The sequence below is a fragment of the Cervus elaphus genome, chromosome 29 (assembly GCF_910594005.1).
Source record: "Cervus elaphus chromosome 29, mCerEla1.1, whole genome shotgun sequence".
In the NCBI taxonomy this organism is placed as follows: Eukaryota; Metazoa; Chordata; class Mammalia; order Artiodactyla; family Cervidae; genus Cervus; species Cervus elaphus.
Genome location: NC_057843.1, coordinates 7,902,526 through 7,925,873, shown reverse-complemented (window position 1 = coordinate 7,925,873; position 23,348 = coordinate 7,902,526). Strand labels below are relative to the sequence as shown.

Below are 23,348 nucleotides of genomic sequence, written 5' to 3'. Positions count from 1 at the left end.
GAAGATCTTTTTTTGTATAGTTCTTCTGTGTATTCGTGCCACCTCTTCTTAATATATTCTGCTTTTTCTTTTAATTCTGTCCAACTCTAAGGATCAAAGAATCAATTGTCTTACACATAGAGTAGTGGGGTCACTCAATAATAGGCAGTTTTATATTTGGGATGGGAGGACCATGGATTGTGACGGGTGATGTTCAGTTACTTATTTTGTTTAGGAAAAATATTAAGGCAGTTTTATTGGATATTTTCAAAAGATCTCTGCAAAGTTTATGCCATTTTGGAATTTTTCTGTATAATTCTGAAATAAATATTTTCATCAAGCATACAGACTTTATTTATTAGAAGATGTCCCCTTCAACCAGGAGTGCTGTATTGACTGTACTAAGGTTTAGCTAGCTGAAGGACATTGGATACACATAAGCCTCGTTCAGACCCCAAGTCTCTCCCTACTCCTTGCTTGGCCCTGGGTAACTTACTATGCTTTTTTGTGTCTCAGATATGTTTGTATTTGATTATTCTCTTAAGAAGGATAACATGTTCAAATCATCTGGAAATATAAAATTGAAGGAAATCCAATTTGCTGAGAAAGTGAGAGTTAGAGATGGGATCACAGTGGCCTTCTTTATCTACAAAGTTCACTTCTCCAGATTAAACCCAGTTGTGAATCAAAAATATGTAGGAAAAAAATCCAGAAAGTTCTGAAAAGCAAAACTTGAGCTGCACACTGACAGATATTTATGTAACATTTGCATCCTATCTAAAACTTTCTACATAACATTTACTTCATATTAGTTTAAGTAACCTGGAGATGATTTGAAGTATATGGGAAGATGTTCATAGTAGCTTATATGCAAACACTACACCATTTTACATAAGGTCATGAGCATTTGTGGATTTTGGTATCCACAGGGGATTTTAAAACCACTCCCCCATGGATGATAAGGGACAACCATATACTGAAGGCCAAGTAAATGCAGAAAGGCAAGGAAAATCAGTCAGTCACTAAAAGAGGGAGGAAAATGTTGGGGCAGGTATTATTTTCTACAAGAGCGAAGGCATCTAAGTTCCTTCATTTTTAGGATTACAAGGCAACCAACTCCCAAGTTCAACCTTCCTATGTATAAATTTTATAAAAAGAATGTAGCCTACATGAAGAACACCTATGCACAGTTTTACAGGAATAACACAAATGTATTATCACATATTTGTAAAAATGAGGAAACTGGTACTTGCACGATGCCTGTCTGCCAACTCTGATGTTACATTCTTCCGTGAATAACATATTAATAAACCACATAATCTGCTTGCATTGTTCTACACACTTAGGAGACATAAAAGAACTAAATAAGCCTAAATAATCTGATGGTCTTGAGTACAAATTTAGACAGAGTGGTTGAGGCAAAGATACAGTAGGTATTTGTAACATTGCATTCACCATTTTACATATAAAATGTCCATTTTTATTTATCTAATGAATATCCAACAGTCTTTGTCAAATCATTAAAGTACACAGACTGCTTGAAGTAATGATAAGAACAGCTGGACAAACTGGAAAAACAGAAGAAGTTGAAGTCACCTTTGAGGGTTGTAGAACACCCTGACCAAATACAGAGGTCATAGTAGGTCTTATAGTAATGCTAATTGCCTGATTAAGGACCTGTCATATCCTGGACTATGTGCCCATTTCTGCTCAATTTTTAAAAAAACCTTGGTTCTACATTTGATGTCTTTTCTCTAGAATCAGTTTTCTTTTTCTCTTGGAATTTTATTTTCATGAAAAGAAACAGAAACCTCCTCCCTCCTCACACTTCTATCCTTATTCCTACCCAGTTCTATTAAACCTATCTGTCAACAATGTGAAGTCAGCAAAAAAGAAGATTTTTGTGTTTAGAATTCCTGTATGATACATGCACTAGTGTTGTGGTTGCAATTTGCTTGGATTGCCTAAGCCACTTTCAATCCACTAAACCAGTAGCTGTCTCATTGTACTTTTTCACTCTTACACCAACTAACTCTCAATCAATCCTCTGGAAATGTCAGAGTTTGGATATCAGTCTGATTTACTGACTTATTAATCACTCAGTTGTGTCTGACCCTTTGCAACCACCTGGACTGTAGCCCACCTGTCCCTGGGGATTCTCCAGGCCAGAATACTGGAATGGGTTGTCATTTCCTCCTCCAGGGGATCTTCCCAACCCAGGGATCAAACCCAGGTCTCCTGCATTGCAGACAGATTCTTTACTGTGTAATTTTAGCCATATTTTCGTTTAAGCAAGCATGTGGACAACCCATACAACACTCAGGTTATTTTAGCCCTGCAACTCCTTTTCACCTCTGACATTATTTTATTAGCACCCATGACTGTACTGAGGCTTATATAAAAAATTAATTGTAAATATTACTCAATGTATTTATTTGCTCTTCAATCTTTCTAATTTTCTCCAAATTTTTTTTTTTTCATTTTACTTTTAATTTTCATGGTTACCTCTAGACTCCATCACTTTCAACCACCGTCACCTAAAATCCTCAACTCAAACTAGATTAACCCTTTTTGCTTACTTTCCTTATTCCTACAACAAACTGTCAACACTGCTGAAAAATAGAGTGCTAGTGGGGGAATGCGTCAAAGGAGGAAACTACCAATTGGGATGACATAGTCTGATACTTTAGACTAAAGAATGAAGTAAAAAAAATATTTCAACTCTTTATGCCTGCAATAATTTGAGCTTTGTTTTTCACATTCTTCACTTTCTGATTCTAAATTCCTTCATCAATACAAAGGGCTTCCAGCTGAAAGCTCCATTTTCTTTGTGTTCTCAAGTTGTAACTATTACATTTCAAAACTGTAAGTTTTGACTGTAATTCCAATAATTCTGCATTTTGTGGTGTTTAATACAGGATCTGGTATGATACTTTGTGTTTGCTTTATTGTTGCAAATTCTTGGTGGGAGACTTGTTTCAGGCCAAACACTATGGTCACCATTAAAGTGACCTGAGTTCCTAGGGTACTTGGATACTTTTCTAGTACTAAATGGGAGGAATATTTCACAAAATCTTAAGAACCCAGGAGAAGAAAGCATGGTCACTAAATGAAATTTTCAAGGCTGGTATCTCTAAAAAGGTAAGTATAATCCTAACATGCTGCTTGATTCTCCATGTCTCTCTTGGTATATATTTTAGAATAGTTATGGAGTATGAATTACTGTGATTAAAAAATGAAGTATTCATGAGTAACAGAATACTGTTGAGCATGAACTTAAGCAGCATGATATCATCAGAATTTATTCCTAATATCTCATCTTACAAGCAGGTAACAGAACAAACTCCAAAGAATATTTAAGCAATACTCCATTTCCCCCCATTACATTATTTATACAGTGAGTACAGAGGCCACACCTTCTGAGAGAATATAACATTATCATTAATGACGCACTGAGGTGTACAGTGGTACAGAGCCTGCCAAGTAGACTGTTGTATATCATTTTTCATAAATTCTTTTTGTCTCCTCACAGCTTGATCAAATTCGTCTATCTTTTGTACCCCAATTACCACACCCTTTTTCACTTTCATATATAGCTTAATTCACTGTTATCCAGAATATGAATAACATAGTTTTGTGGCTCTCAACCAAACAAACCAGAGCAAAATATGAAATAATCAGTGCCATAGTTCCCTCTCATGATCTAAATACTTGGTAAGACTCGTGTGTGTGTGTTTTCAGACACACATAAACGCTGGTGCTACTGTCCTATACAGTCAAATTCTTTGCATGACTTACCAGATGAATTAGTAATTCCTGTGGTCTTTTCTATCTATAGCCATGTCCATAGAGTTTGTAATGCTTATTTCTATGGACAGAGTTTTTTTTCAGACCTCATATGACAAAGAGAAATCTAAACCCCTTTCTGTTTTGTCTCTAATTTGATTGAATTCTAGATCTAGTTGCTCAGCAACAAGAATCTCCTAGTTCTACAGATGGTGACAACTGGCTAAAGCCCATTCTCACTGTGGCTCCAACATCTCTTTCAAACTTTAATTCTAATTACTCTTCAGTATGAATAAATTGGTATGTATTCCTGACTCTCAACCACTGAGCTCCAAACATACATTATAAGCACTTTAGTTTCAATAATTTGATCATTCCCCTACTTCTTTTTAGGTCACTGAATAACTCAGAGACACTTCATGTGTGCACATAATTAATCTCTTATGGAAACATTGTTATTAAAAAGGCAAACTAAATTTAGAAGAAGAAAGAGTTGAGTAAGGGAACAATGTGGAATAAATTTAACAGGCAAATTTACTAACTGGAAGTTAAAACTTGATGTCATAAATTAATGGTAAATAGCGGATTGGCTGGAGTAAACCAGGGAAGCAAGATTACTTATTGATAATCCTTGTGATTTTTATGCCTGGGACCCAGAGAATGTTGCTGGCAAGTCTACAAGTTTGGAGTCTGCTGGTTTCTTTCTGTTACCTTTCCACGTTAGGATATCTATATCTGTACTATTTCCAATATTGGAAAATTTCACTTTCTCTCTGGCTTTCATCACAGCTACTTTTAAAAATGGCCAAATTGGCTGTGACTTTGTTCATCTCTCTATTATTTTACTAGGGCTGCTCTAACAATGTATGGCAAAATGGATGATATAACAGAAATTTATTGCCTTACAATTCTGGAGACGAGAAGTTCAGTATCAGTGAATACCAGTCCAGTATCAGTATCAATAGAACCACAAGGTTCTATTCCTTCTGAAGGCACTAGGGAAGGATCTATCCTACCCTTCTCTCACAGGTTCTGGAATTTCCCTGCCTTGAGGCTGCATAATTTAGTTTTCGTATGATGCTCTCTCCTGGTCCAAAACTATTTCTTTAACTAGGCAACCAGTCATATATTCAGTCTGTCAGCTTACAGCTATTCATCATATTCTCTTATAAGTCTTTGTATATCTGTGGAATCTATAGTTATTTCTCCTCTTTCTTTTTTTAAATTATGAAAGTATGATACCACATTTACAGGAGACTTGGAAATGCAGAATAAAATTACATATAATTCCACTATATATTACAATTATTTTGTAAGTAGATAAATTAAGATTTATTAGTTGGAGTTTTGATATCAAACTCTCAAAAATTAATAGAGTGAATATACAGAAAGGTAGAAGGATATAGTAGACATCAATAGCACCATGAACCAATTCAACATAATTAAGATTTATACAATTTTCACACAACAGTAGTATACACACTCTATTCAAGTTCCCCCCATAGATTATAAGCTAGGAGACACTGGATCTTATTCAGGGACAAAAAACAAGGTGTAAAAAGTTCATGGTCTAAAGGTGTTGAAATCATATAGAGTTTGTTCTCTTTTCAAGAAATTATGTTAGAAATCAATATCAAAGGATATTTGAAAATAACCCACATATTTTCAAGTGCAGTGTGACATTTACCAAGAGAGATCTTTGACTTAGCCATTGAAAGCCTCAATAAAGTTAGAAGACTGAAAAAATAGAGGGTGATGGCAAAGAAGAAAGCATTTAAATGAGAAATTAATATCAAAATGAGAAATTAATATCAAAGGCACTTAAAAAACCCCATGTATTTGGAAATTAAATGTCCACCTTTAAATAATAAGTGCACTTAAGAAGCCATAACAAGGAAAATCAGAAAATATTTTTAGCAGAATAAAAACGAAAGAACTATGGATGGAGGTTTGTAACATTGAAAGGAGGTGGTAAACAAAACCATTTCAAAGAAAAAGAAATGCAAGAAGGCACAATGGCTGTCTGAGGAGGCCTTATGGTTAACCGAGAAAGGAAGAGACGTGAAAGGCAAAGGAGATACAACCAGCTGAATGCAGAGTTCCAGAGAATAACAAGGGTAGATAAGAATACTTTCTTAAGTGAAGAATGCAAAGAAATAGAGGAAAGCGATAGAATGAGAAAGACTAGAATTCTCTTCAAGAAAATTGGAGATACCAAGGGAACATTTCATGCAAAGATGGGCTCAATAAAGGACAGAAATGGCAAGGACCTAGCAGAAGCAGAAAAGATTAAGAAGAGGTGGTAAGAATACACTGCTGCTGCTGCTGCTAAGTCGCTTCAGTCGTGTCCGACTCTGTGCAACCCCACAGATGGCAGCCCACCAGGCTCTGCCACCCCTGGGATTCCCCAGGTAAGAACACACAGAATTACACAAAAAGGTCTAAATGATCGGGATAACCATGATGGTGTGGTTACTTACCTAGAGAGCCAGACATCCTGGAGTGTGAAGTCAAGTGAACCTTAGGAAATATTACTATGAATAAAGCTGGTGGAAGTGACAGAATTCCAGCTGAGTTATTTAAAATCCTAAGAGATGATGCTGTGAAAGTGCTGCACTCAATATATCAGCAAATTTGGAAAACTCAACAGTGGCCACAGGACTGGAAAAGGTCAGTTTTCATTCCAGTCCCAAAGTAAGGCAATGTCAAAGAATGCTCAAACTACCGCACAATTGCACTCATTTCACATGCTAGCAAGGTATTGCTCAAAATCCTTCAAGCTAGGCTTCAACAGTATGGGAACTGAGAACTTTCAGATGTACAAACTGGATTTAGAAAAGGCAGAGGAACCAGAGATCAAATTGCTAACATCTGTTGGATCGTAGAAAAAGCAAGAGAATTTTAGAAAAACATCTGCTTCATTGACTATACTAAAACCTTTGACAATGTGGATCATAGCAAACTGTGGAAAACTCTTAAAGAGATGGGAATAACAGAACACCTTATCTGTCTCCCAAGAAACCTGTATGCAGGTCAAGAAGAAACAGTTTGAACCCTACATGGACCAACTCCTTCCTAGCCTGTAGAATCTCTGCTGAGAAATCAGCTGATAACCCTCTGGTAGTTTCTTTGTAGGTTGCTACCCTTTTTCCCTGGCTGCCTTTGAATATTTTTCTTTGTCATTGACTTCGACAACTTTTAATCTGAGGTGACTTTGCCATTGATTATAACAGTTTTTAATGTAGTATTTCTTGAAGAAGATCTTTCGCATTGAGGTAATTAGCTGTTTTCTTATCCTCACAGACCTGTATATCCAGTTCCTTCCTCAGGATTAGGAAATTCTCAGTTTTTACTTCTTTAATCTCTCTGCTCTCTTCTCCCTGCCTTCTCCTTACGTACTAATGTTGCCCTTCTTGAGAGAGTTTGATTGTTCTCATAGAATTTCTTCATGTTTTTTAGATCTTAATTCTCTCTACTCTCTGTATAATTTCTAGATTTCTATCTTTTTTTTTCTTTTTCTTTTTCTTTTTTTTTTAGATTTCTATCTTTTAGCTCGTTATTCTCTCTTTCACATGGTCTGTGCTATTTCTAATGTTTTCTAATGCATTCTTTATTTTAAAAAGTTTGTTTACTTATTTATGGTCTTCACTGGGTTGTCACTGCTGCGTGTAGGCGTTCTCTAGTTGCAGGGAGCAGGGGCTCCTCTCTAGTTGCAATGCATGAATTGTCACTGAAGTGGCTTCTCTTGTGAGGCACAGGCTCTAGGGTGCGTGGGCTGCGGTAGTTGTGGCATATGGGCTTATTTGCTCCACTGCATGTGGGATCCTCTTAGACCAGAGTTTGAACCCATGTCCCTGCATTGGTAGGCTCTTAATCACTGGACCACCAGGGAAGGCCTCTAATGCATTCTTCATCTCACTTATTGAATTCTTCAGTTCCCAAATTTCTGTTTAGTATAGTTTGAGTCTCTTTAGTAAAGTATTCCTTCTGTTCAGTAATTTTATCCTTGAACAAAATTTCTGAGTTTTCTTGTAGCTGTATGATTTTTTTTTTTTTTTTTTTGGTGACAGCTACTTTGAATTCTCTCTCAGATTGCAGTAGTCCATGAGTTTAAGCTTAAGTCTGGTTTCTGGAGAATTGTCATTTTCTTTCTGTGACACTGTGTTAGACAGGTTTTTCATGGTGCTTGATGAGTTGTTCTTCTGCCAGCACATGTGAAGTAGTGAACAATGTTCTTCTAAAGGAACTCTTCTTTTTTTTAACTTGCTGATACTGAGTCAACAGATTAGTAATTAGATGCCTTTTTGTTTTCTAATCGGTGGTGCTATTGAAGAATTGAAGAACTGACGCTTTTGAACTGTGGTGTTGGAGAAGACTCTTGAGAGTCCCTTGGACTGCAAGGAGAGCCAACCAGTCCATCCTAAAGGAGATCAGTCCTGAGTATTCATTGGAAGGACTGATGCTGAAGCTGAAACTCCAATACTTTGGCCACCTGATGTGAAGAACTGACTCATTTGAAAAGACCCTGATGCTGGGAAAGATTGAAAGCAGGAGGAGAAGGGGATGACAGAGGATGAGATGGTTGAATGGCATCACCGACTCAATAGATGTAAGTTTGAGTAAACTCTGGGAGTTGGTGATGGACAGGGAGGCCTGGCATATTGCAGTCCATGGGGTCGCAAAGAGTCAGACACGACTGAGTGACTGAACTGAACTGAACTGTGCTATGTAGTACAAGCTTTTATTTTCTCTTAGCTGTGCTGCCTCTGGTTGTATTTTAGAATGGCCTGTTTTCCCCTTGACCGGAGGGGCAGAGCTGCAGGCTCCAGTATCCCTGCTGTCAGCTTCCCCGTGGCTGCAGGCACTGGCCTGGCTGCACGCTGGGTGTAGCGTGTGCGGCTTGTCCTGGGGCTACTCAGCTCGCTGGGATTGTAGGCTCAGCCACCACTGCTGGGGGGCTGCGATTATAAGCACCACTCCCATTGTTCTGTGCTTCCAGCTCCTTTGTGTGGTCCAGGTCACCTACCTTTAGATACACGATGTGTCGGATTTTCTCATAATGGGGTGTGGGGGGCAGAGGTGACTTTGTTGAGTTACGGATGTTTTATTGCTTGTAGACAGAAGAGGAAAGACAAAGGGAACATCTCATGCCACCAAGATACTGATATCACTCCTGTATTTTCTTCATTTTGATGTAATTATAAGTGGTATTACTTCTTAATTTCTGTTTCTGATAGCTCATTATTACTGTATAGAAATACAACAGATTTCTCTATCTTAATTTTGTATTCTGCAAATTTACTCAATTCATTAGTCCTCATAGTTTTTTGATGGAGTCCTTAGGATTTCCTGTGTATAGTATCATATTACCTGTAAACGGTGATGGTTTACTTCTTCCTTTCTGATTTGGATGTCGTTTATTTCTTTGTCTTGCCTATTTTCTCTGGCTAGGACTTTCAATACTATGTTGAATAAAAGCAATGAGTGTGGGCATTCTTGTCTTGTTTCTGATCTTAGAAGAAAAACTTTCAGCTATTCATTGTTGAGTGTGATTTTAGCTGTAACTTTGTCAAAAATGGCCTTTAATATGTTGAGGTACATTCCTCCTATACCCACTTTGTTGAGAGTTTTTATCATAAATTGACATTGAATTTTATCAATAAAATTTTATCAAATGCTTTTCTCACATCTTCTGAGAGGATTACATGATTTTTAAACTTTGTTTTGTTAACCTGGTATATCACACTGAGTGATTTGCAGATATTGAATCATACTTATATCCCTGTAATAAACTCCACTTTAATCTTGGTGTATGAGTCTTTTCATGTATTGTTGAATTTTGCTTGCTAATGTTTGTTTGCTTGTTTGTTGGCCTCACTACACGGCATATGGGATCCTAGTTCCCGAACAAGGTACTGAACCTGTGCCCCCTTCAGTGGACATTCAGAGTCCCAGCTGCTGGACCATCAGGGAAGTCCCACTCGCTAATACTTGGATGAGTAATTTTGCATCAATGACATCAAAGATATTGGAAATTTATATATAGTAAGTTTATTATATATTATATATAATATATCTTATATATTGTATCTATATAAACAGTCTCCTGAATTGCAGGCAGATTCTTTACCAACTGAGATATATACATATATATATATAGTACTGCCTTTGGTTTTGTTATCAGGATAGTATCCGTATTGTGGAATGAGTTTGAAAATCTTTCTCTTCAGTTTTTTGGAATAGTTTGAGAAGTAGAGGTATTAACGCTTCTTAAAATGTTTGATGGAATTCACCTGTGAAATTATTAATATGTAGTCCTGGACTTTTGTTTGTTTGGATTGTTTTGATTACTGATTCATTTTAGTTACTTGTATTTGGTCTATTTTTATTTCCTATTTCTTCCTGGTTCAGTTTTGGAGTTTTGTGTGTTTCTAGAAATTTATGTTTTTCCTAGGTTTTCCAATCTGTTGATGTATAACTGTTTGCAACAGTCTCTTATGATCATTTTATTTCTGTGGTGTCAGTTATAACGTCTCTTCATTACTGATTTTATTTGAGCTCTTTATCTTTTTTTCTTTATGAGTCTGGATAGAGATTTGTCAATTTTGTTTATTTTTTCAGACAAAGGGCCGGCTCTTAAACCAGTTTCATTAATATTTTCTTTTTAGTGTCTATTTCTTTTATTTCTGCTTTGATTTTTATTATTTCCTTCCTTCTCCTAAATTTGAGCTTTGTTTATTTTTATTTTTAAATTTGTTTAAATGTAATGTTTGATTGTTTACTTGCGATTTTTCTTATTCTTTTGAGGTAGGTCAATATTGCTCTAAACTTTCTCTTTAGAACTGCTTTTGCTGTGTCCCATTGATTTTTAGAAGATTGGATTTCCATTTTCATTTGTCTCAGGTATTTTTTATTTGGGTGCCCTAGGTGGGGTGGGTGCCACCTTGGGAGGTGTCCAGACCTAGGTAAGGTTACCTGCCTTGGAAAATAAGAGCTGCTTTGGAGGCAACTTGACTAGCCTGGGCTGTCCGCTGTGTGGGGCTGAGCAGGAGTTTCTTTAGAGGCGGTGCCGGTTCCAGCTGCGGCCACCCACCGGAAATGGCGGGATAGGAGCCGCTTTGGCCACACCCTGTATGTGTCTGTGTGGACGCTGCTTTGGAGAGGTTGGGTCAGGGCAGGGAAGTCTACGGTGGAACACCAGGGTAGAGAGGGCAGAGCTAGCAAGGTAGGTGATGAATGTCAAAAGTGGTGCCCACCAGTGCCAGGTCGTAATAGCTGTTTCTTGATCTCATGTTGAAGTTCCTGTGTATTCCTAACAAGCCACCCTTGTCTCCTGACCACACTCTATTTTCCTGTCTCTCTCTCTCTCTTTATTTACCAGTATTTGTTGTTGTGGTAACTCAGTAGCTAAGTTGTGTCCGACTCTATTGCAATTCTGTGGACTGTAGCCTGTCGGGCACCTCTGTCCATGGGATTTTTCCAGGCAAGCATACTGGAGTGGGTTGCCATTTGCTTCTCCAAGGGATTTTCCCAAGTAGTTACAATATGCCAGACAGTATCCCTTCTTCACAAGACCCTTGTGATAATTAGATATTACTGTTATAGAGTGCCTGGTGTATTGTAGGTACACAAAAATGACATTAATATTATTGACTTTTAAAAATTTGCTTTACTTCTGAGGGGACCTGTGTTCAGTTGGTCCATGAATGGTGGATTAGAGTCTCTTTCTGGCCAGGAGTTGATGCTGCCTAATGTTAGCTCTAGCAGATATGACAAGAACCACAATTACTTCTAGAAACAACAGTAAATACAACCAATTATTCCCATTTCTTGGCTCAAGAAGCACTATCTTTGTATAATAATAACCCTGCATGAGGACTAGGACAATCTCTGTGAAATTTGACTCCTGAGGTTGAGAGGCAAAGTATTCACACAGGTAAAATCTCCTAAAGGATTGGATCAGTCTTTGTTGGTCAGTATTCACACAAATATCTTGTCTCTCTTCTGTGAATTCAGGAACAAGGGAAGATATTTCTGGTAGCTTGAACTTTGTCCCTGTGACCACACTCTGTTTCAGTATGAGATCATCAAGGTCCTGGCATACCAGGACTTCCAGGTTTATGTTTTCGTGCCTGATCTTTCACTTAATCTCTGGGATCATTTTGGCTGAATATCTCACATCTCTTTTTAAATATTTGTTAGATGAAAAATAAAAAACACCCTAGTAAGTTAGAAAAATGAAGATGTCTCTCAAAAGATGAATGGATAAATACGATGTGGAGTATACATACAATGGAAAATATTCAGACTTTAAAAGGAATAAAATTCTGACACATGATACACGGGTAAACTGAAGTGAAATAGTTGCCCTTGCCTGAGGAGACAGATCCAAAAAATAATGCCAAAGCTGTGTCAAAGAGTGTACTGCCTATGTTTCTTCTAGATGTTTTATAGTTCCAGGTCTTATATTTAAATCTTTAATCCATGTTGAGTTTATATTTATTTATAATGTGATAAAGTAGTCCAGTTTTTTTCTTTTGCATATAGCTTTCCAGTCTCCCCAACACCATTTATTGAAGGGGCTGTCTTTCCCCCATTGTATGACCTCCTTTGTCATGGATTAATTGCCTATATAAGTATAGATTCTTTTCTGGGCTCTATATTCTGTTTCATTGATCTGTGTATCTGCTTTTGTGCCAGTACTATACTGTTTTGATTACCATAGTTTTGAGTATAGTTTAAAGTCATAGAGTGTGATAACGCCTGTTTTGTTCTTTTTTATGGTGGTTTTTGCTGTTTGGGATCATTCATATTTTCATACAGATTTTAGAATTATTTATGTGAAAAATTCCATTTGTATTTTGATAGGGATTACATTTAATCTCTAGATTGCTTTGGCATGTATCATCATTTTAGCAATTTTAACTATTCCTTTTCTTAAAGTTTTTGCTAAAGTAATGGTATGTATTTCTTATGTTTTTAAAGATTTCACTGAAAAAGTTATTTGACTAATTCTCTGAAATGCTAATTAAACCTCTTTAATACTTTTATTTCTAATGTTGATTTGGTAGTTTGACTTGTACAATAAACTTGTCTATTTATCTAAATTGTCAAGTTTTCATTTTTTCATTATACATGTTCATTTGTGATGTCCTGTTCCTATTTATACTCATGGTAACCTGTGCTTTTTCTTTGTTTTCTTCATGAGTTTTGATATTTTAAGTTCATTTAATGAACCAAATTTTCTGCTTGCTGATTTTCTCCATGTGCATTTGTTTTAATTTCATTGATTCCTTCTCTTGGTTTCTTATGGCTTTTTAATTGCCTTAAATCTAAAGCGTTATTTTTCTAACTTCATGACATATAAAGTTAAATCAATGCATCTTCAGTCTTTTCCTTTTTTTTTTTCAACATATGTTTATAAGCCTGTGAAAGTGAAAGTTGCTCAGTCATGTCTGACTCTGTGACCCCATGGACGATACAGTCCATGGAATTCTCCAGGCCAAAATACTGGAGAGGGTAGCTTTTCCCTTCTCCAGGGAATCTTCCCAACCCAGGAATCAAACTGGGGTCTCTTGCATTGGCAGATTCTTTAGCAGCTGAGCTATATAATACTGTACATCTCCCATAAAACACTGCTTTAGTTGAATACTGTGTAATTTACATATATTATAGTTATTTGGATTTCAATTCAAATTATTCCTTAATTTGTTTTAATTCCTCCTTGACATATAATTATTTGGAAATATATAGTTTATTTCCAGTTGTGATATTGTGATTTATGATAAGACATATATATTTAAGCTTAATCCCTATTTCTGTCACAGAGCTACTAAAAACCTTGGAATTTTTTAAGGGTTGAGAGGAATAAAGTTGCCCTTTATTTCGTTAATGAGGTGACTTTCAGAAACCACCCACAGAAAGATACTTGCCTCCAGTAGAGCAAACCTTGTAATTACAGGGTAGGAATTTTCAATCTCCCTTGCCTCTTACCTCCATGGAAGGGAAAGGGACTGGGGTTTGAGTTCAATCATCAATAACTAATAATTTAATGACTCATGTCTAAGTAATGAAGCTTCCATAAAACTCCATAAGGGTGAAGTTCAAAGAGCTTCTGGGTTGCTGAACACATAGAGATGCAGAGAGAGAGGTGCACTTGGAGAGGGCATGGAAGCCTTTCACCCTTCACATGTATCTTGCCCTATGCATTTCTTCCATCTGTCTGTTTCTAGTTATATATTTTGATCATACGCTGGTAATTTAGTAAGTGAAATTTTTATCCAAGTTCTGTGAGCTGTTCTGACAAATTAACTGATCTCAAAGAAGTGGTCATTGGAACGTCCAACATATACATAGCTGGCTGGCCAGAAACACATGTTACAGCCTGGACTTATGCTTGGAATCTGAAGGAGGGGAGAGCAATCCTGTAGGACTAAGCCCTTAATCTCTGGGATCTGACACTATCTCCAGGTAGGAGATATTAGAATTGAGTTGAATTGTAGAACACCCAACTGGCCCAGGAGAATTGATTGGTGGTGTGAGAAACTCCCCACCCCCATATCCATATACACACTGAAGTTGGCTGCAGAATGTTAGTTGAGGTCAGATGTGGGATTAGAGTCAGAACTGTTCCAGACAGTTGGAGTTTTTCTAGTTATCTTTAAAGCTATTGACTTCCAGCTTAATTATATAATGTTTAGAGAAAACATACTTTTTAAAATTAAAACCATGTGAAATTTGTTGAGACTTTCTCTTTGGCCCATCATAAGATTGACCTTGATAATAGTTCATATGTAGATGAATCAAACTGAATTTAGCCATGTTTGGTTAAATTATATCAAGTTTTATAACTATTATATCAAGTTTGTTAATTATGTATTAAAAATCTCCTGATCTTTATATACTTATTTTATCAAGTCTGTTTTTGTGTACCTTTGTGTGCTTTCTCAGTCAACTCAGTTGTGTCCAACTCTTCTGACCCCATGGACTGTAGCTCACCAGGCTCCTCTGTCAATGGGATTCTCCAATCAAGAATACTGGAGTGCATAGCCATGTTCCCCTTCAGGGGATCTTCCGGACACAGGGATCGAATCCATCTCTCCTGCATCTCCTGCATTGCAGATGGATTGTTTACTGCTAAGCCACTGGGGATGCCCTTGTATAACTTTGTATATCTATTATATCAAGTTTGTTAATCATGTATTGAAAATCTCCTGGGCCTGCAGGGTTTATTTTCTACTATTTCTGTTACTATTGAGAGAACTGGTTGAAAAGTGTTCCTATTGGTGATTGTAGATTTGCTTATTTCTGTACTTCCCTGTCTTTATTAGTGGATGCATACACATTTAAGATTGTCACATCTGCCTGTTGATTTGCCTTTTATCATCACAAAATATTGCCCTTTATCATAACGCTTTATGCCTTAAAGTCTTTGTCATCAGGTATTAAAAGAATTGTTGTTGTTGTTTAATCGCTAAGTCATGTCTGACTCTTTTGCGACCCCAAGGACCGTAGCCCACCAGTCTCCTCTGTCCATGGGATTTCCCATGCAAGAATAATGGAGTGGATTGCCATTTCCTTCTCCAGGGAATCTTCCTGACCCAGGGATTAAACCCGCGTCTCCTGCTTGGCAGGTGGATCTGTACCAGTGAGCACCTGGGAAGCCTATTAAAAGGATTATACTAATTTAATTTGGTTAACACGTGCATGACATTTTTAAAAAGTTTTCCACTCTATGTCTTTGCTTTTAAATTGTTTCTAATAAACTGCATAATGCCAGGTATTATACTTTATTCACTCTGAAATATGTCAATCTTCTACTTGTTTGGTGGTGTAGTGGTTTAGTCTCTAAGTCATGTCTGACTCTTTGTGACCCCATGGACTGTAGCTCGAAGCTCCTCTGTCCATGGGATTTCCCAGGCAAGAGTATTGGAGTGGGTTGCCATTTCCTTCTCCATTTCTACTTGGTTAATGTGATCCATTTTACACAGATCTTAAGTGTGTAATCCTATTGTTTGAATGATTACCCTAGATTTGCAACATGCACCTGCAACATCATATAGTATAATCCACATCATTAAGTTACCTCTTCCAAGTACTGCTAGAGGCTTAGACCTTTTATCTCTATTTACATACCTCCCAACTTTTGTGACGAATATATTTGTACCTACCTGAACATTGAAGTTTCTTTCTGGTATCATGTTTCTTCTGACTGGAAAAACAAAAAACCCAAAAGTGGTATTTCTTTGAGTGCTAGCCTGCTGGCAATGATTTGTTTTCCAAAGGAAAGTTTTGTTCTTCATTATTGAACAGTATATTCACAAACAAAAGAATTCTAGTTTAGTAGCTTCCCAGGTGGCTCAGTGGTAAAGAATCTGCCTGCCAATGTAGGAGACACAGGAGACACGGGTTAAATCCCTGGGTCGGGAAGATCCCGTGGAGGAGGAAATGGCAAGCCACTCCAGTATTCTTGCCAGGAGAACTTCATGGACAGAGGACCTTGGTGGGCTACAGTCCATAGGGTCACAGAGGATCAGACATGACTGGATGACAGCACAAGAGCACACACAACTGCAATTTACTGAGTAAATGTGTTATTTCAGTGTCTTCTGCACTCAGTCATTTTTGTTGAAGTTAATCATCTATTTTATTGTCATTTCTTTTAAGATATGGCTATTTTATCTCTGGCTGCTCTTAAGATTTCTCAGTGTCTCTTGCTCAACAGTTTTATTATGATATGGTTAGGTGTATATTTCCATGTGCTTGTTTTGCTTCAAGTTCATTGTTTTTCTTAAAGCAGTAGGTTAATATGTTTTCATACTTTGGGGCAATTCTCCTTCATTATATGTTTTTTATTGCTCCAATTCTTTTTCCTCAAATGATACTCCTTTTTAATGTTTTCAGATGTATTGATATGTTTCACATATCATTTCTGCATTTTAATGCTTTTTTCTATGTTGTTAGTCACTGATTTATTTTTTATAGTTAACTAATTTAGGTAATTTTACAGTGCAGTCTATGATTCAAACTGTCCACTGATTTTCTGAATTTAGATATTTTATTTTTAAGCTCTAGAATATGTATGTAACAAGTCTGCATAGATGCCAATTTTCTGGCGAAATGAATCTACCTCCTTCTGTTCATTTTTCTTCGTTTCTCTGAAATAGTAGTCATAGGTATTTTTGTTCATTTTGCCTTTTCCACTCTTTGGATCATCCTTTAGCTGGCTTCTATCTTTTTTTTCACTCTTTGTTGTTGTTTTCCCTTTATTATTGACCTTAATTTCTTGCTTTTATATATGTAATAATGCTTTGTTGTATGCTAGGAGGAGGGCATGGCAACCCACTCCAGTATTCTTGCCTGGAGAATTCCATGGCCTATAGTGTTGCAAAGAGGCAGACACAACTGAGTGACTTTCACTTCACTTCACACATGTTCTATATATGAGGAGCCATAGGAGTTCAGAGTTTCAAGTTTTCAACTTGAAAATTTTATATCTTTTCTTTGTTTGGAAGATAGGCTAAATGACTGATAATACAACAGAGAATTGACTTTGGTCAGAAATAAGTGTAGTTTTGGAAAGACATATAACTTTAATACAACAGAGAAGTGACTTTGGTCAGAAATAAGTGTAGTTTTGGAAAGACATATATACCTTACTATACTTTCTACTGGGAACCTATAAGCCTGTATTTTCTCAACTGCAAAACCAATGGGTGACTATGTTCTAATACTCAAATCTTCAAAACTAAATTCTCTAGCTTATACTTCAAGCTCCTTCAAAATCAGCCAAATGTTTTAAAGGGAAGACCTTACATGTTCTTGAGTCAAACTCTCTTCCACTAGGTCTTTTCTCCCTAACTACAATAGACTGTAGATAACTCTGTCCTTAAAGACTTCAACCTATTGCCCAGCAAATGAATCTAAACTCAGCAAAAGTGGTGTGGAAAAAACTGATTTTGAATTTGATGCCCTTAAGTGCCTAATTTATCAATCTCGCGTATTCTACACACCAAGAATTTTTCAGGTTTCTTTTTCTTCAACAGAGGAATTACAACTGGGTAGGCCAAACTTGATCATTAATTGATATTCAAAACCATCGTGTTACAGGGAACATTTATGTTCCAGGGGAAAAAGTACTGACAGTTCAAATTGTTTTCTCTTCCTTGTAATTTTTAAATCTTCTAATCTTCATTTCCTCCACAGTTCTGTGATTTTTCAAAATATATGTCATTTTCAGATATGTACTTGGCACTGTACAGCTGTTACTTTCAGAAAACTTGTTTGTCTACAGAGACTTACCTAAAATGGAAAGTATCTATCTTACACCATTTTATAATCAAAGAAACTCAGAAATTTAGAGACAACTGTTACATTTTCGGGTAACAGTTACCAGACAAAAATTACCATTCTGTAATTTTAAAAATTTTGTTTTAAACTTGCAGTAGATTTCAGTAATTTCCCCAAAATAGTTAAGGGCAGTGGTAAAGAAAAACTCAAGCAAACAAACAAAAAAAATGTATCTTTCTTCAGTCCCACTTTCTTCATTATACCAAGATGAGTTCAGTTCAGTTCAGTTCAGTTCAGTTCATTCACTTAGTTGTGTCCGACTCTTTGTGACCCCATGAACCGCAGCACTCCAGGCCTCCCTGTCCATCACCAACTCCCGGAGTCTACCCAAACCCATGTCCATTGAGTTGGTGATGCCATCCAACCATCTCATCCTCTGTTTTCCCTTTCTCTTGCCCTCAATCTTTTCCAGCATCAGGGTCTTTTCAAATGAGTCAGCTCTTCACATGAGGTGGCCAAAGTATTGGAGTTTCAGCTTCAACATCAGTCCTTCCGATGAATACCCAGGACTGATCCCCTTTAGGATGGACTGGTTGGATCTCCTTGCAGTCCAAGGGACTCTCAAGAGTCTTCTCCAACACCACAATTCAAAAGCATCAATTCTTCTGCGCTCAGATTTCTTTATAGTCCAACTCTCACATCCATACATGGCCACTGGAAAAACCATAGCCTTGACTAGATGGACCTTTGTTGGCAAAGTAATGTCTCTGCTTTTTAATATGCTGTCTAGGTTGGTCATAACTTTCCTTCCAAGGAGTAAGCATCTTTTAATTTCATGGCTGCAGTCACCATCTGCAGTGATTTTGGAGCCCAGAAAAATAAAATCAGCCACTGTTTCCACTGTTTCCTTATCTATTTGCCATGAAGTGACGGGACCGGATGCCATGATCTTAGTTTTCCGAATGTTGAGTTTTAAACAAACCTTTTCACCCTCCTCTTTCACCTTCATCAAGAGGCTCTTTAGTTCCTCTTCACTTTCTGCCATAAGGGTGGTGCCATCTGTATATGTGAGGTTATTGATATTTCTCCCAGCAGTCTTGATTCTAGCTTGTGCTTCTTCCAGCCCAGCATTTCTCATGATGCATATGTTAGATAAGCAGGGTGACAATATACAGCCTTGACGTACTCCTTTTCCTATTTGGAACCAGTCTGTTGTTCCATGTCCAGTTCTAACTGTTGCTTCCTGACCTGCATACAGGTTTCTCAAGAGTACCAAGATGAGTGCTATAACAGAATTCAATCAGAGAAGAATACTCAGTGATTTTAGGGGGTTAGAATTGAATATAAGAAATTAGTAGCTATCAAAGCTACTTAGGAGCAGGTAAAGGGAGGCATTGTGCTAGTAACTGGTTAATAGCCATAAATACAAATTAAAGATGGTGATTTCATTCATGGAGCTGAAGAGTAAAGAGAAGAGGATGGGATACTTGAATCTAGAGTACTGTAGGACTGGCTCCATGGATCTCAACAATGAGACTCAAAGCTCTTCCTGCAAGTACTACTAGGCTAGTGCAAAGGATTTGAGACATTGGTAGAAAGATCAAAGACCTGGGGATCAGTCCTAGCCAGCTTTGCTGGCTTGTTTTAGACCCACAGTGAGGTTGGTCTGGATTGAATTTTGTTTTTATTTTTCTTTTATTTTGGATTGAATTTTTAAAAAGGACATTGAAAGTAAGTATAATTGCCAGTGTAAAATCTGTTATTGAGATAAGATTGACATACACAGATCACCCAGATTTCCAAGTTCCCGGCGTTCACCCTACCACAGATCTGAGGGCTGATACTGCAGAAATGTGCTTCCTATGATGCAGAATACAAAATGGGAAGCAGCTTTGGAGCTGAAAAGCAGTAACGTAAAAACTGATAAACCACCCATGTGTCATGCCTTTTTCTAGAAAATATAAAGAAATAAATCTCAGGAAAAATAAAATTTCTAATTGTTTAAAATAAAGAAGAATAAGTAGAAACATTATAGGAGTTATGTTTTTAATGCATATCTATTCAGATACATTTTTTTGGTAGTAATTGTTTTTATTTCCCATGTTGACTCGGAGTTTTTTGCTTTGGATTTTCCTCTTGAGGCTGATTTTTTCTCTTTTTTTCCTTAGGCTTTTTCCTCATACAAAGCAACAGAAGACAACATAATAAAATTAACAATGAAATAAATAATGCTATTGCCACGTAAATCTTGGGTATTTTCTTTCTCTTAGGGGGTGGGCCACTGTCAACACTGCCTCCATCGCCTCGTTTTACGCAGTTGGGAGGGTCCCACTTATAGTTGCAGTGGCAGTGATGTTTATTGTTGCAGATCCCCCTCATGTTACAGAACGTAGGTGAACAATTACTATCCAAGCGAGAGATATGGACACACTTCCTTCCGATGCAGACATGCTCTGGGCCACACTCTGTGCCATCCTTCACTTCACCAATGTCAGGTATGCCCATCCCAAAATGGTAGTCTGTACCCCAGCAGGTGGCACTGTTAAAGCGAGTTCCGTGCATTGTAGAATGCTCTGTCAGAAGAGGAATTTCTGCCACATTATCACACTGAATTCTTCCACAGAAGATGTCCGACATATTGCATTTTAGATATGTAGGGCCTTCGGTTCCACAATTACCGAAACGGTCACCTTGAGTGTTTATTTGTCTGTAGCAACTGTCGTTTGCATTCTTTGCTGTTTGGCCAAAAATCTGCCTACAGTGTGCATTGCGATCATTACATCTCTTTTCATAGCAGTAGGAAATGTCATTACAGGGAATTCCATCCTCTACATATACATCATCTGGGCACATGTGGGATGATCCATTGCACCACTCTGGAAGATCACATTCATTGACCTCCTTTCTACACATTTCTCCTGATGGTAAGAACTTGCAGTCCTTGCAACAAAGCCCAAAAGCACAAACAGACCCAAAACTCAGACTGCAGTTTGTCAGACAACAGGCGTCTTTTAAACACTGCTGTAAAGATCCACAGTCACACTCTTCTCCTTCTTCAACAACACCATTTCCACAGCGCTTCCTTGAAAATATGTCCTTTGTATATATAGTGTACCGCAAACATTTTGCCTTCTTTATAGCATATCCCCAAAAAAAAGAATAACTACAGTTGCTAAACTTGGCTATCGGTGGGTTGTCATAACGCATTATACATCTATTGTAACCTGCTGAACACACACACAATATAGTATCGTGAGTCATTCCCAAATTATGACCTAAATGATGAGCCACTGCAATTCCAATAATGACCAAGGTTTTGTTTGCAAAAGTAACGGCTGCGCAACTGAAGTGTGGTCTGCACATTCCTCTGATAAAGCCTATACCACTTAGTCCTCTTAATGTCTTATGCATAAAAATATGTGTAGTATCATGTGCTATGCGAGCGTCAATGTTATTAGCCTTCCAGACGCAAAAATCTCTCAGAGCTCTCTGTACAGCATCTATTTCAACAAGGTTTCTTTGAGTCCAGAACTCCAAACCAATTAGTAACACCTTCATACCCATTACCTGATAAATGGAATCCACTATGTTTACAATAGTAAATAAATCCTCTTTCACCTTTGAGACATTCTTTTTAAAATAATCATATAGAGTATAGTCCACCACCACTGCCATTTCAATAAAGAATGAATGGATCCACCAGCCTTCATAATTACTTTGTTTCAGAGTAAAATTACCAGTCTCTTGAAACTCAAATTGCTCTACAGGTTCCTCTTGCATAAAACCAGATTTCATGGTTGGTAACTGGGTCTCTTCACTCTCCATTTTATACACCAGGTGTTCAAATTTGGTAGAAAAAATCATGGGCTTAATTTCATAAACAACATTATTTATCTGTAATAATCCTCGAAAGCCACCAAAACAGGTACTGAGGGCAACAAGGGATTCTGGGTCCCCCTCCACATAACCATGATAGTAGCAGTCATTCTGGACAAAAGGTTGGTCCTTCAGGAGAGCACCCTCTTCTGAGTAGGTGAACACTGGGAGGTGTCTGGACAGCAGATGTTTCTTGACCTTCATGTGGAAAACGTGTCTCTGACCCCCTAAATGCAAGCTGTAAGACAGCCGACCTGGAGGCTTCATGCCTCTGCCAGGGCCAGTTATCTTCAAGGGAATTACCACTTCTGGGGGACTGTGATATTGAAGGTTCTCAGCCCGAGTGTGTCCTGTAAAAAACAGAAACACTCCAAGCCAGTGTAGCAGGGGTATGACCCTCATATACAGCAGAGATTTGATCACAGTCATTATGAAGCTACCATTATTGGTTCAGAGAGGAAGGCAGGCAGGGCTGGGAGTCACAGTTGGTCTGGCTCCTTATTCTGAACTGCTTATTGTGCAGAACTAATCATTAAGTCTTTGTCTTCTGCCAGAGTGGAACCATTAGAACATCGGCACTGTAAGTAAAACAAAATACAACATATGGATGGGGATGGTTAGAAAAGGGCCTCAAAGAGAGAAAAGGAAACATATACAATAAAAGTGATTACTGTTTTGATCAAGGAATGACACTAGAAACTGCACAGAATTTGTTTTTAAATATTTATAAGGCAGAGAGGCATTGGGGGAGTATATAAGGCTGAAAATTGGCCATAGATTTATAGTTATTAAACTTGGATGATGGGCAATTAAGAATTCATTATACTGTTATCTAAATATATGTATGTGTGTAAACATTTCCACAATAAATAGTTCAAAGAAAAATAATCTTAAGGAAAAGGCGACCATAAGTCCTGGATTGCTGGAATTATCCTAATTTATATATGTTAAATTGATATAAGTAGTAATACTTGTTTTTTTCAGCCTCAAGCCATAAATTACTCAATTACCTAAGATACATATTAAAAACAACAATAGCACAATAACTCTGCGAAAGTTTCCTGTTATTTTAAAATCTGTTCTATGGTACCTACCATTACCTCCTACAAGAAAATGTTTAGTTTTCTTTCATCTTTCTTACATTAATCTCCTCATTAGACTTGTCACATTAGTAGTACTCAAGAGTATTGTCTACGTCTTTCATAAATGTTAGTATCTCCTACAAAGTCTAACTAAATTCTTTATATAGTAAATAATGGTCAACTTGACTTTTATTGTTCCTTGGAGTTCTTACTGAAAAGGTATTTACACTTGATTACATTTTAATGTAGAACACTGTTCAATACCTGTAACCAATTTGCTTTTGGAACAAAGTGGTATAGGCCCACGTTTTTCTGCTTATTTTCTCTAAATACAAC

General features: G+C 37.3%; 1 protein-coding gene across 1 annotated transcript; it reads right to left on the bottom strand.

The window, feature by feature from the left end:
* Positions 1 to 20,145: 20,145 nt before the first annotated feature.
* LOC122685763 (disintegrin and metalloproteinase domain-containing protein 29-like) lies at positions 20,146 to 22,359 on the bottom strand. Its single transcript, XM_043890675.1, has one exon. It carries the CDS (start codon positions 22,357 to 22,359, stop codon positions 20,146 to 20,148), a length of 2,214 nt encoding a protein of 737 aa, XP_043746610.1.
* Positions 22,360 to 23,348: the final 989 nt, after the last annotated feature.